The sequence below is a fragment of the Vigna radiata genome, chromosome 10 (assembly GCF_000741045.1).
Source record: "Vigna radiata var. radiata cultivar VC1973A chromosome 10, Vradiata_ver6, whole genome shotgun sequence".
Taxonomy (NCBI): Eukaryota; Viridiplantae; Streptophyta; class Magnoliopsida; order Fabales; family Fabaceae; genus Vigna; species Vigna radiata.
In genome coordinates, this window is record NC_028360.1 from 18,290,461 (window position 1) to 18,304,726 (window position 14,266).

The following is a 14,266-nucleotide window of genomic DNA, read 5'->3' on the forward strand; positions in this document are numbered from 1 at the left end:
TTGAAACGCCTTGAAAGTCATATATATCATTTATCCTCTTTTATGTGCATGATTTATGTTCTGCTCATTTTTTACTTTTGATCACTTTTTTCTGCTATATCAGGTCCTGACTCATTAAATATTACCTTAGATTGAGTTGAACTTGAAGCATACTGCTTCCAATTCCATTCTGATGCTTCATCAATCACCACATCTCTACTAAAAGAGACTTGGTTAGTTTGAGGATCAAAGAGTTTGTAGCCTCCAATTGAATGGTAACCGACCGACACTTGTGGAACTCCCTTTTCATCTAGTTTCTGTCTCAACTGATCCGGACATGTTTCCAGCAAAGAGAACCAAAAATCCTGAGGTGTGATACATTTGTTTTGACACTGTCCACACTTCTTCATGTGTTAAATCATCCAATTTCTTGGTTGGACAGTTGTTCAACACCTATGATGCTGTGCTGACAGCTTCTCCCCCGTAAAAGCAGTGGAAGATTCTTGCATCTCAGCATGCATCATACCATGTTCAGAAAACTCCTATTCTTCCTCTCCGCTGTACCATTATGTTAGGGTGCGTAAGGAGGAGTAATCTCATGTATCAACCCTTCCTCTTAACAGAATCTCGCAACACTTTAATCCTCATGCCATCTGTTCAACCAATCTGTTCATAACACTTTAATCCTCATGCCACTTTGTTTTTCAACCAATCTTTTGAACCTTCTAAACGCATAAATTCTTCCTTTTCAGAACATAAACCCATGTTCTTCTGCTGATATCATCATCCTTGAACTCTTTCTCTCTCATTAATTATGTACTCATGAGCTTCAAGTGAGTGCTGCAAATCTTCTATCTCAATTGCCTCAAGATCTCTCGTTTCTTCAATAGCACTACCACATGGTCGAATCTTGGAGGTAAAGTCCTCAAGATTTTATCTACAACTTGTTGGTCAGTGATGATGTCCTTGTAGCCTCGCATAGCACTCACGTGCTCCTGCATTTTATAAAGTAGTCAGCTATGGACTCATTTTCTTACATGCTCAGAAACTCAAAATGTCGCCGCAAAGTCTGTAATTTCACTTACTTATATTCTTGTTACCATCACCATGGGTCTTGACAAGAATTTCCCACGCCCCTTTAGTAGTTGAAGTCTTTGAGATTTTGTTAAAAATCTTTTGCCTTCCACCCAAGGTCTTCGAGACCACTCACAATCACATCTGATACATCTTGAAAACCAAAAATGGTCATCATCTTGATTCGCCAATCGTCAAACATCTTCCCATCAAAAACAGGTAGAGCTCCTTGGATGATTCTTCCATTTCCTGTCATCCTCCTTTCCTTCTTTGATTGAATCTTCACAGGGATCTCACCACTCTTGACATCAATGCACTCATTCTTGGATTATCAAGATACAGTTACCATCAACTTTTTTAGGAAGAGAGAAGATACAGAAACACATGTACAGAAACGTGAATGTTTTAACATATCAGTAGCAGCTATATCAACTATATAGCTAGCCAACGTAACTGAAAAAACTGAAAAAACTGAAAAAACAGAAATATTAGAACAAGATTTTTAACTTAAGTTCCTACCGTCATTAATAAATTATAATTATGAGTTATTATTTTCAATATTATATTTTTGTTAATTAATTAATTGAATTATTATTATTATTATTATTATTATTATTATTATTATTATAATAATACAAAGGTAAAAGAATATCCATAGTAAAATATGGGTGTAACTTAATCAATTTATTATATTTGCATATACAAATCATAACCCAAAGTGGCTTTCATTCAATTCCCATCGTCTTTGCAATGAAAAATCCGCAACAATCAATTGTATCATATTTACATATTCAAGTTGCTTTCCTCACATTTGTAAAATAGGTGGAAGCAAACAAGTCCACAAAGAACGTTGTTACTTTCATTTTCTATGTAAATCCACACTTAAGTATTAATGTTTCATTAAGAATATTTATGTTTTTTTATTTGTTATAAAATGAAAATGCCTGTATTTTTAAATTTCTTTTATGTACCCTGAGATATGATTATTAATTTTCATTAAAATATTTTTATATTATCCAGTGCGTAGAAAAAATGTATGATTTTTCTATAACTCCAACACGTTATTGTTGCTCCAATGGCCTAAGTTTTAACTTTTTTATGATCTCCAAGCTTAGCATGGTAAAGATTTTGAAAAAAAAAATATATTTGGCGGAATGTGTTGTGTATAGAAATATTATAAGCCAAGTTAGAAATTCTTAAAAACCATTTTAATCTTAATATAATTTCTCAAGATTAGTTATGATGCAAATTGAAACATTTTTAAATATATAAATTTGATAACTATCTTTTAAATTGGTTAAGTTAATAATGTAATCGATGAGGTTAATTTAAAAAACAATAAAATTGTTTTTCTGAGTTTTAATTGATTTAGTGTATAACATAATTGATTATTCCACTGAAGGCTAAAAAACTGAAACTCCCTTTTAATTCACTAGTTTACTTATATAATCAATAAACAAGGAAAATAATGTATAGTGTTAATCTGCGTTGTTTTCTTTGGTAATAAGTTCGGGAAAGATTTTGAATGCTTCTAAACGCAATACAAAATACAAAATAAATTTATAAGAGGTACAAAATACTTATACAAGGCCAGATTAATTAATTTGTAAATCTTGTTGGGGAAAGAAAATAAACGCAATATCTGTCTGTAGAAAAATAAATTTGACTGTCATGGTGATTGCTTCCTTTGCAATTCTTTTTCATTTTTATATTGAAAATATATTTTCACTGAAATACTCGTTGAGTTCGTATTGTGAAAGATGGCCCAAGTCCAAAATTGAATAAAGAACTCGTTGTTTTTTACACGAGGCCCGAGCCCATTAAGGTTAAACTAGTTGGGCCTAGTCCCGTTCTGAGTTTTGGTTTTACTATGAAGCCGAAAAACAGCACTACAAATTTTATTATATGAAAAAAATTAAAATAAAAGTCTTATATTTTCCATTTTATTGGTGTCTACTTCTATTTTTCCTTTATCCTCTTTTGTATTAATTGGATTTGTAATTTCAAAAAATCTGAAGTTTCACGTCATTTTATGTTTCTTTTGTAGGTATAATTTAGTTATACGTTTACTTTTGTTGTTTTCTTCTTTTTAACTCATTTTTTTACAAGTAACTTTCCCTCTAGGATAAACAAGAAGAGTATTTTAAATTCTTTATTTTTTTTATACTTTTTAATTTAACTAATAAATTACTCAGACTTCACTTTATTTATATAATTTATATTTTAAGACAAGTCTTATAAATAATTTATTCTATTCAAAACAAATATATATAAAAAAATTCTTATTCAAAACGATTAATTTTGATTTAAACCATTTAAAAGACTGATAAACTATTAATCAAGTATTAAAATAATATTTTTGTCCTTCTAGATTACCCGTAAAAAGCCTTCTAGGTGTATTTGAAGTCTACTTCACAGAAAGTTTTTATGGAAAAAAAAAAAATCTAGGGAGGGAATTAGAGGGACTCTTCGTTTTCAACGTAGTCTTTTCTTCCAAGGTGTCAAATTCTGCAAATGAATGATATATCCCAGTTTTGAATGGTTTGTCCCTATGTTTGCCATTATTTTATTGTGTATTATTTGTAAAATAGCTAAAAATATAATTAATTATTAAGACATGGCTAAGATATTAAGATTTGTGGTGCTCCAAAGGAATTCGGGTATAAATTATCATTGCTCAGTATCAACAAATTAGGGGAAAATATCAATGCAGTCAAACGTTCATATTTGGGTACACTTCGTTTTAGTCCTAAATTTATAATAATACTAATGCAGTGGATTATGTCGTTGATTTGAGGAACAAAATGAGAATAGTTTTTTTTTTTTTTCTTAGCAAATGGGAACAGAATTTAGGAATATGAAACCCCAACGCCGAAATCAGGAAAAGTACAACGTACGAGTTGAATGAACTAACTTGGCCGTAAGCGTGTTATAATAGAAAATACGCTTAATTTCGCAAGAAGTTCGTGAATCATGTCCCTCTTAAATTTAGACGACGATTACTTAAAACAATGTTTTCTTTATCTAACCATTTATGGACTTTATTGAAGCGCTCTCCAATACAACTTTTTACTTCTTCAGTGAATCTTGTCAGGTTTTAATTAAAATCAATTTAGCCAATTACATTCCTCCATCAATCTTTAATAAAGTATTATACGAGAAATTCATGCACCGTATACTATATCTTATATAATTTTGTTATTTATCAAATATTATAACTATATTGAATAATTAGTTCAAATTTGATAATTCAACCTATTGTTTTAAAGAACTAATAAATTTAGTTTATTTGATCGATGAACTTATTTAATCATCATCAAATGACTTGTGGGTTATGTAAATCTGAAGTGAAGTAAGTATGTTTGATTTTTAGATAGACTGCATGATCAGATAAATCTGGATGAATGTCTTATTGTTCAAATCACAAATCAATGAGACTATCCAGTCACAAAAGTTAGCTATGTATCAATCTGAAAGTTATGTATTAGTCTGAACACGATAAAGAGTTCAGCCAATCACTAGACAAATTAATTGATAATAAATTGAATTATCAGGATAAACCGAACAAAAGTATATTAATTGTAAAAATTATCAAATTAAGAATAAAATATAATTATTCACATTTTGATAATATATTAATAAAAAACTCTACACGAAATTTATAAATAATGAATTGAATTGATCAGGATAAATTGAAATAAATTATATTAACCTTAAACATTATCAAATTATGAATAAAATATAATTACTCACGTTTTGATCCTATATTAATCAAAAACTCAATACAAAATCTATAAATAAATAAATATTTGAGATATTTTAAACACATTTACCTACTACATTAGATATTATATGTTAGAAATTAAATTAACTTTCACATCCAAATATTTTCTATATATATCTCTTGATAGAAATATTCGAATCTTGTACAGTTCTTAATTCACGATTAATTTTGATCCAACACATAAAAACAAATTATATAAATATGTATTTTTATACCTGAAAGGTCTAATGATGAAAACATAATGGAGTAATATTTTTAATATATAGATTTGAGGAATGGTTATTAAAGTTATGTTCATTTGCGATGATTTCACTGTTTATTGTCATTATCGCAGATAAATTGTGATAAATTTTTATGTTCACCTGTATTGATTTAAGAGGAAGGAAAAGCGATGAAATGCGGGATGAATAAGAACTGGTGTGATTTGCAAGGATAAATTCTCGCTTTCGTTCTGAGCTTACTTCATATTTACCAAGTATCTTATTTCAATAAGAAGTTAAACGAATCCACTTGAAGCATATATATATATATATATAAAGTTGTATCTGGTTACACGTGAAAACATATCTAATTACACTACCAAAAGCAGTTTCACACAACTACATATTCGGATCCAATGCCATTGTATCTAGTATCACCTTCATTTTGTACGAAACTTTTTATCTATTTGTTTTATTGTATATAATCTATATTAATAAAATAGTAATAATAATAATAATAATAATGATATTAATGGAATTTTAAAAATTAATTTTTAATTTCTTTTTCTTTTTAATAATTTTTATGATTATATATAATAATAACAATTATCATTTTATATTATTTTTACTATTAAGTATATTTTGGTAATCTTTTAAATTTTATCAATTAAATTATTATTTTTATATGTCACATCTTTCAAATCCTAAACTAATTTTTACAAACTTTACTTCAAAACTGACTCTCACTCTCCTCCAAATTCTATCAAATAAACAACAATTAATTCATCCTCAAATCTTCTAAAATTCATCCAATCACTCTCTCTTAAGTCTTTCTTAAACATATCCTAAAAAATGTTTAAAAAACATGCTGTATTACATGATTTTAGTAAATGATATTTCGCCATTAGATTAACCCAATAAAAACATTGGAGTCAAATCCATCGGTCAACACGTTTATTGAGTCGAGGACGGCAGCAGATGAGTTTGACTCATATTAGCACAGTTAGCAGCCAGCTTAAATGTGTTTTTTTTTTCTTTGCTTGTTTTTCTTTTTAAATAATTTAAGAATATATTTCATCTCACATAGTAAGTATATAATGTTTTTAAAGAAAAATAGTTATACCGAATTAGTTATTTCCAATAAAAAAATCTGTGTTAAGTTTAGTGGAAAACTAATTTAAATGTTTTGAAGACGTGTTATATTAGACGGATGAAGTAATGTGAATGAGAAGGTTGACCACTTAAGAATAAGTTTTGTCCATAAATGGGTAAAAAAAAGAAACACGTGTTAATCACATGTTAAATGTTGTGGGACCAATCACCAAGCATGGTTAATGGGTAGTGTTTAGTTAGAAAAATGTTGATAGAGTGACTTGTCGACACGTGTTGGACATATAGCATTGGCTGCTGCTACTAGGTGTCAAAGCGGTACGGATAAAGATGGACAATGTGGGAAATTCTTATACACACGCAAGAATTTCACATAAAACCAAAACCTAAACTTAAGGTCATTTTTTTATGTAGGGTCTGCAATTCGCTCAATCCGTGTCGTATGACCTTGTGGATAACAGAGTACTTTTATTTCAGAACGGGACTAAATTTACATATTATAAAAAAAAAAAAAATACAAAGTTTGGTGATACCTATTTATAAGAATTTTGAAGAACTCATTCAGATTTTTAGTGGTAATATAATGGACCACTTGACTTTTTCTTCATGTTTTTTTTCTTAAATGGAAACGAACACCTTTCCATGTATCTCCTTTATATTTTTTTATTTTCATTTCAATATCAACGTAGATTTGATGATAATATTAATGGAAAATTGATCCGACACGAATGGCTGTGGATGGAAGGTGTGTGGGTAAATAATGGTTTCTAACTTATTAGGCTGTGAGTTGTTTGCGTGTTGAGTTGGTGGAGAACACAGAAATAATTGGCTTTCACACCAAACATGCTTATCTCTTCTTACTTCTTTTTCAATGCTTCATCTCACCTCTGCCTTTTAACGCTAACACGTGCTACTCCGTTCCTCACACATACTGTTATACTTGCATAGACCTATAATCACGCTAACAATCAATTCAACCTATGTTAATGAATCAACCTTCATTGATGCTTGCAGCCCAAGAACCATTGCCCATGTTTTTTCAACACACACTGATGTGATGTGTTTCTTTTTTCTTTTTTCTTTTTGTCAATTCTTTAACAATTATTTTTATTTTGAAATTTCTACATAATAATATTATTTTAATTATATTTTCAATTAAATTAATTTCTTTTATTTTTTTTCATTAAACTATTTTTTATTTTTATTATCTAAAACAATAACCCAAAAAAGGTTGAAAGAATTTTTATTGTATAAGTATACCCTTGACCTTTAAATACAAATTAAAATATTCTATAACTATTTTTATTCAATTTTTATATATAACTATGACTTTTTTATCTTATGTAGAAATGCAGTAATCTTCCTATTGTATAATTATAGCATTAAAAAAAGTAATAGAAACACTTTTATAATATTTTTTACATATATTGACTTTCTTATGGCTTTAATATAAATTTTAATGATGTTTCTTAATTATTTTTTCAAATATAGATTTATCTTTTAGTATCCTGAAAAAAGTAATCACATTTCCACATATGCTTTCACTGGCTAAAATAACAAAAATAAAAAGTATAATAGATAAATAATTTAAAATTATGTACTAAATAAAGATTTTAAAATTATATTTATTTAAAAAATACCTGCAAGTATTTTAAAATTCATATAAATACCCAAATACTCAAATATTTAATAAAAATATTTTATATATTTTTAAAATAAAATTCTAATAAAATTACAAAAGTATATAAAATAGACGTAATACTAATTTTGGATTCTAATTTTAAAAACAATTAAATAAATTAAGGACTAAAATTGATATTACATATAAAATATCATATGATATAAATTAAATTTATTTTTTATTGAATTGAATATAATAAAATATAAATTAATTTTAATTTAATTTAACTTAATAAAATATAAATTAATTTTTTTTATTTTTTTACAAATAATGGATAATCACTCATAGAGAAAATATAATACTAACATCCAATTTGTTTATAAATGATATTAAAATGTCCGCTGCTTGTTCCTAATGCAAACTTTATCTACATATACTTATATATACGAGTATTTTTTTATTCTCAAAATTATTATGCTAGAAAGGTTTTTTAATGTTAATTTAAATAACAAATTTTTGAAAAATATAATTTTAAAAAATAATTTAAAAGTTGAAAACAAATTCACCTTTGAGTTATTTTAAGTAGATAAATTACATATCTGTATTTGGAAAGATAAATTGTGCAGTTCGGCATTTCATTAATTAAATAAGTTCTTTTTATATATTAAAGGATAAATGGTTTATATATATATATATATATATATATATATATATATATATATATATATATATATAGGCTTAATACCGCTTTTGGTCCTTAGTTTGTCCTACCCTTTATTTTTTAATAACAATTGATTTCACTTTTTGAAAAAACTGTTCAATTGACTCCTTCTTTGTTATGACGTCAATTTTCTAACGGTGCTGGTTATGATGTCAATAAGTTCTTTCATGCATTCACCTATCCAAATGTTATTTTAACAGTCCTGACATGATGTTATGTTAAAAATCATGTCATCATGATATACAATAAGGACTATAATAAACAATTTAAACTTGAATATGAGACCACTATGAACAAAAAGGACTCAATTTAACAGTTTTTTTAAGAGGTGGGATCAATTGTTATTAAAAAAAACGGTAGGACCATATTAAACAAACTCTCTCAAATTAGGAATCAAAAGCGCTAATAAAGCATATATATATATATATATATATATATATATATATATATATATATATATANATATATATATATATATATATATATATATATAAAAGTGTTGTATCCCATTTTAATAAAGTAAAAATAATTCTTTTCTTCTTTTCACGTGTTATAATCTACTATTGATATAATCAAAGTTATTAAAATATTTTCACTTTAATTTTGAAATAAAAAATAATAAAACATTTTCATTTAAGTTTCAAATGCAAATGACTTAACCATTTTCACTTATGTTTAAAATAAAAAAAAGTTAAAAATTTTAGCTTAATTTTGAAATAAAAAACAACACTACTAAATATAGCATTCTTTATCTTGTTTTGCGATTAAAATATTTAAATTTCAACATAATAACTAGAACAAAACCATAACAAGAAGAAGGAAATAATAAAGATTTTCTGTGATGTTAATTCAAAAATAGAAGAGAAAAAGGAAGAGAGGATATCTCCTTGCACGACTAAGAATCTAAGTCGATGGATTTGTTCGAAAAATAAAGAAATCCAAAAATAAAAGTCAAAAGTTTCTAAAACTCTAAATAAAGTAAAGAGTAAAATATCCTTTTGAATTTGAACTGACGAAAAGGAAAATTAATAATCCAAATTTGCTTACCGATTAATGAAAAACTAAAAAGAAAAAATTTGAATTATTTTTACAAAACATGAATCAACTCAAAAATAAGATAATCCCTTTAATAAAACCAACAAAAAATTAGAGACTAAAGTTAATATTAAACCTATAAAATATAATATAAATTAAACTACGTATAAATCTAATTTAATTTTAGTTAAATTGAAATTAAAAAATATAAATTAATTTTAATTTTAATTAAATTTAACTTAATAAAATATAAATTAAATTTTATTTTATTTTTATGAGTAGTGAATATCGATTAATACAGATAATACGTACGAGTACTCAACTCATTCATAAAAAAAATTTATCTTTATCTGCAAATAAATGCAAATAGGTGTATTTTTTGTTATCCTCAAAAGTATTATACTGGACAGGTTTTTTAATGTTAATTTAAATATCACGTTTTTGAAAAATGTAATTTTTAAAAAATAATTTAAATGTTGAAAACAAATTCACCTCTGAGTTATTTTAAGTAGATAAGTTACATAATTGTATTTGGATGGATAAGTTGTGCAGTTCGGCATTTCATTAATTAAATAAGCTATTTTTATATATTAAAGATAAATGATATATATATATATATATATATATATATATATATATATATATATATATATATATATATATATAAGAGTAAATTATCTTATAAAAAAGACTGGTTAAAAATATTGTATCCCGTTTTAATAATATAAAAAAGAAAGTAAAAATAATTATTTTGTTCTTTTCACACCGTATAATGTACTATTGATATAATCAAAGTTATTAAAATATTTTCACTTTAATTTTGAAATAGAAAAATAATAAAAGATTTTTCATTTAAGCTTCAAATACAAATGACTTAAGCACTTTCACTTATGTTTGAAATAAAAAGAAGTTAAAATATTTTAGTTTAAATTTGAAATAAAAAAAACAACACACCACTAAATATAGTGTTTTTTACGTTGATTTGCGATTAAAATACTTTAAATTCTAACATAATAGTTATTGGAAATTTTATTGCAAGGTAAAATTTGTTTAAAGCAGAGACAAACCTACTTTTTAAATCTATTTGAATTAATGACTAAGAAAACGGTAGAATTATTTATAGAAGTAAATAAAATGTATGATAAGGTTTGTATATTGGGGTCTTGGTTCCGATTGACTGGGAAAGAATAATATAATTATTACAGGGGTTTAAACATTTTTTTCCTTCTTTCCTTTCAAACGCAGATAATATAATATAAAATATTTACATGTTGTAACTGAAAGGGAGGAAGTTGGGCAGTCCCCTATTCCTGAAAAGTTACATAATTTAATTCTCAAAATTTAAGGTAAAGAGAAAAAAAAAAAAAAAGGGAGCTGAGTAATTAAGTTAATTAGACATTAATCTCAGGGGAATAAGTAGATTATAAATGTAAAAAGGGAGTATAATAATAGGTGTAAGAGAAAAGTAGAGGGTAGGGAGAGAGAGAAAGAGGAGTGGAGTGAGGTTATTGATTGATTGGTTTGGAATAATAATATAATTAGCCGCCGCAGATTGATATGTTATGTCATTGGGAGAGGGAGCGAGTGAGCGTTTCCCATGCCCATAAACAATAGCAGCCAGCCACCATCCTTTCCTTCAAAATCATTCTCAAATCAAATAATAATAATAATAAATAAAATTAAAAAACATCAGATATAGATCCAACTATCAAGTCACGCGGCGAGACAGAAGATTCCGCCGACAACTTTTCTACGTACTACTACAATATCCATCCATTTTCAAATCCACACACTTTTTCTTTATTAAATTAAATCTTTTACATTAAATATTCCATATTAAAAAAAACAGACAAATAACCACCACAGAGAAATTAAATAATAAAAAATATTAATGAGAGAGGGTTGTCCGGAGGCATAGGATAAGTGGGGTGGATGATGTGATCATCAGACGAAACCAACTGCTTTGTCTGCTGTCTGTCTGGACAACCCACATGCCACGTAACTCTGTAACTTCCACACTGCAATGGTAATTTCCCAGTCAAATTCATAGTTGACTCTCTCTCTCTCTCTCTCTCTCTTTCTCTTTCTTTATTTCTCTCTCTCTTTGGATTCATCATCCATCATGCACGGCCCATCCATCCCATCCCCCATCTATAAAAAACGCACCTGCTCCCTCCTACTCCCCTGCATCATCCATCATCTATGCTCTTCCTTTTCTCTCTTTCCTCTCCTACTCTCAAAATAAACCCAAATTAAATTCACTCCATGGCCCCCAGGGACAAGACCACTGCCGTTAAGGTTAACACTAACGCTAACGCCGCCGGAGTCAAGGAGGTGCATTTTCGGGGAGTCAGGAAGAGACCCTGGGGAAGATACGCCGCCGAGATCAGAGATCCCGGCAAGAAGAGCCGCGTTTGGCTAGGCACCTTCGACACGGCGGAGGAGGCGGCGCGTGCCTACGACGCCGCTGCTCGGGAGTTTCGCGGCCCCAAGGCCAAGACTAATTTCCCTCCTCCATCCGATAGTAATGTCAAGAACGCCAGCCCCAGCCAGAGCAGCACCGTCGAGTCTTCCAGTCGTGACCGCGATGTCGCCGCCGATTCTTCCCCTCTGGACCTCAACCTTGCCCCGGCCGCCGTCTCCGCTGCCCGCTTCCCTTTCCAGCACCAGTTCCCCATTTTTCCTCCTGCCAACCAGGTTTTGTACTTGGATGCTGTCATGCGCGCCGGTTTGGGCGGCCCGCGTGGGTTTGGGTTTGGCTACAATCAGCATCCCGTTGCGGCGAGCGAGTTCCACGCGACGACCAGCGACTCGGACTCATCCTCCGTGATCGATCTGAACCACAACGAAGGCGATGTGAAGGGGAGCGGTTCCAGAATTTTCGATCTCGACCTTAATAACCCTCCTCCACAGGAGATGGCCTGATCCGGAATCTGACACACCGTTGAGTTTTATTTTTGTTTTTTTTTTAATTTTTAATTTTGTTTTTCGGATTATGAATTTCTCTTTAGTTTTTTTTATAAGTAGAGAAAATAGCAGCGTCCGATAACCTAAAATAACAGGAAAGAAAGGAATGGCACTATGTGAATAGGTAGGCGATATGATTGTATTTTTTGCGACAGATGAAGAACCGAAGCGTCGGTTTGATGCTGTCGTTTCTTAATTGAGGAAACGGTTATTATTATTTTGGTTTTGATTAGTAGTGAGTAGTATTGTGTAAGGTGTAATGTTGTTGGTTAAATGAATTTAACAGCAAAGTTTTGATTGTGATGTTGTTTTAGAATGGGAAAATGGATAGGTGTGGGTGAAGCGTACTTGGTAGTAGTGGTCGTTGTTGTGGCGTTGATTTATTGACCTGCCGCCACGTGACAGCTGGCCCCTGTTTCCTCTTCAAAAGTTTAAGGTCACACCACACGTGTCCCACTTCCACACTCATTCCTCCATCTTCCAAAACCCATACCATTACCACTCTTTCCTCCTCCTTCCACATCTCAAACTAACTTTCCTCTTTCAATATCCTAACCATTTTTTTAATAAACCAAAAAATCAAATTAATTAATATATAACTCTTTCACTCATTATTTATTCAATTTTAAAACTACTCACACTCGAGGATATTTATATAACCACAGACATGAAACACAATTGTAATGACATGCAGCTGGGAAAATAATTCTGGAAATCCTGTGACAACTTCAACCACCTAATACAATATCGACATTCTCAAATTAGCTCCCGACAGGGAATAACTATGCATAATTTACACAACGATTACGTGACTTCAAAATTCTGACTCGCTTTTGGAGTCTACACAGATAAACCCGTGCTCCATTATCCAATGGTACGGTGGAATCTTCTATAATAGACCATTCACATTAAATACTTTTTTTCCATTTACAATATATGTTTGTTAAAAAATATAAATAAAAATATTTTGTAAGCTTTGCAATCCAAACTACGTTTTTCTCAATTGTGTAGTGTTATGCGAGATGAAATTGCAGAAGTGATTGGTTTGAATTCCTTTATGTGGTCGAAAGTGAGGTTGATTAGATGAGTTAGCGGCTGAAGGAATGATTAAACATTAGTTGATTCCACAAAGGACGAAGGTTCCTTGACAAAGCCACGCAAAAAAAGAAAGAAAAGAAAGCAACATTAACGCGGCTAGATATATTGAATACGCAACCAATTCTTTAATATGCGTCTGATACAAAAGAAATATGGGGGAGTGCATCTTTGCCATGTTTTGGTTCATTGAATCCCATTTTATCTTTTTCTATTTTCTTTCCTCTCTTTTCATCATAACCTTATTAAACTCATTACGCTAAAACACAAATTGCCCTATCGTTATTTTATTTCGACTTTGATGCATTCCACGTTGAAGGATGGTTAAAAGCAGATATTTTTGCGCTAAAATTTTAAGGATACAATTACAACAAAAACATCAAATTTCAAAATTAATAAAGTTTATCACATAATAAATTATTTTAAACTTTTAAAGATATTCTCTAAGTAATGTTCATGTGGAATCATTCATATATAAAAATAGATAAGAGCATTCCAGGTTATTTTTGTCTTTTAACTCTAAATAAGAAGAAAGTTCGTTATGACATATTTAAAAGTTTGATATTACTTAAAGAATTGAGTAAGAGAATAACTTATAAGGATTATCGTTTCTTAATATACAAATATATCTTTTAAGGATATTTAAGTAAGTTTTAATCAAGTAATATTTCAAATATTAT

The 14,266-nt window shown here is 29.0% G+C and overlaps 1 protein-coding gene across 1 annotated transcript; it reads left to right on the plus strand.

The window, feature by feature from the left end:
- Positions 1-11,682: 11,682 nt before the first annotated feature.
- On the plus strand, positions 11,683-12,792 carry LOC106775055 (ethylene-responsive transcription factor 4). Its single transcript, XM_014662091.2, has one exon. The coding sequence runs from the start codon at positions 11,790-11,792 to the stop codon at positions 12,447-12,449; it is 660 nt and encodes a 219-aa protein (XP_014517577.1). The 5' UTR covers positions 11,683-11,789; the 3' UTR covers positions 12,450-12,792.
- The last annotated feature ends 1,474 nt before the right edge of the window (positions 12,793-14,266 follow it).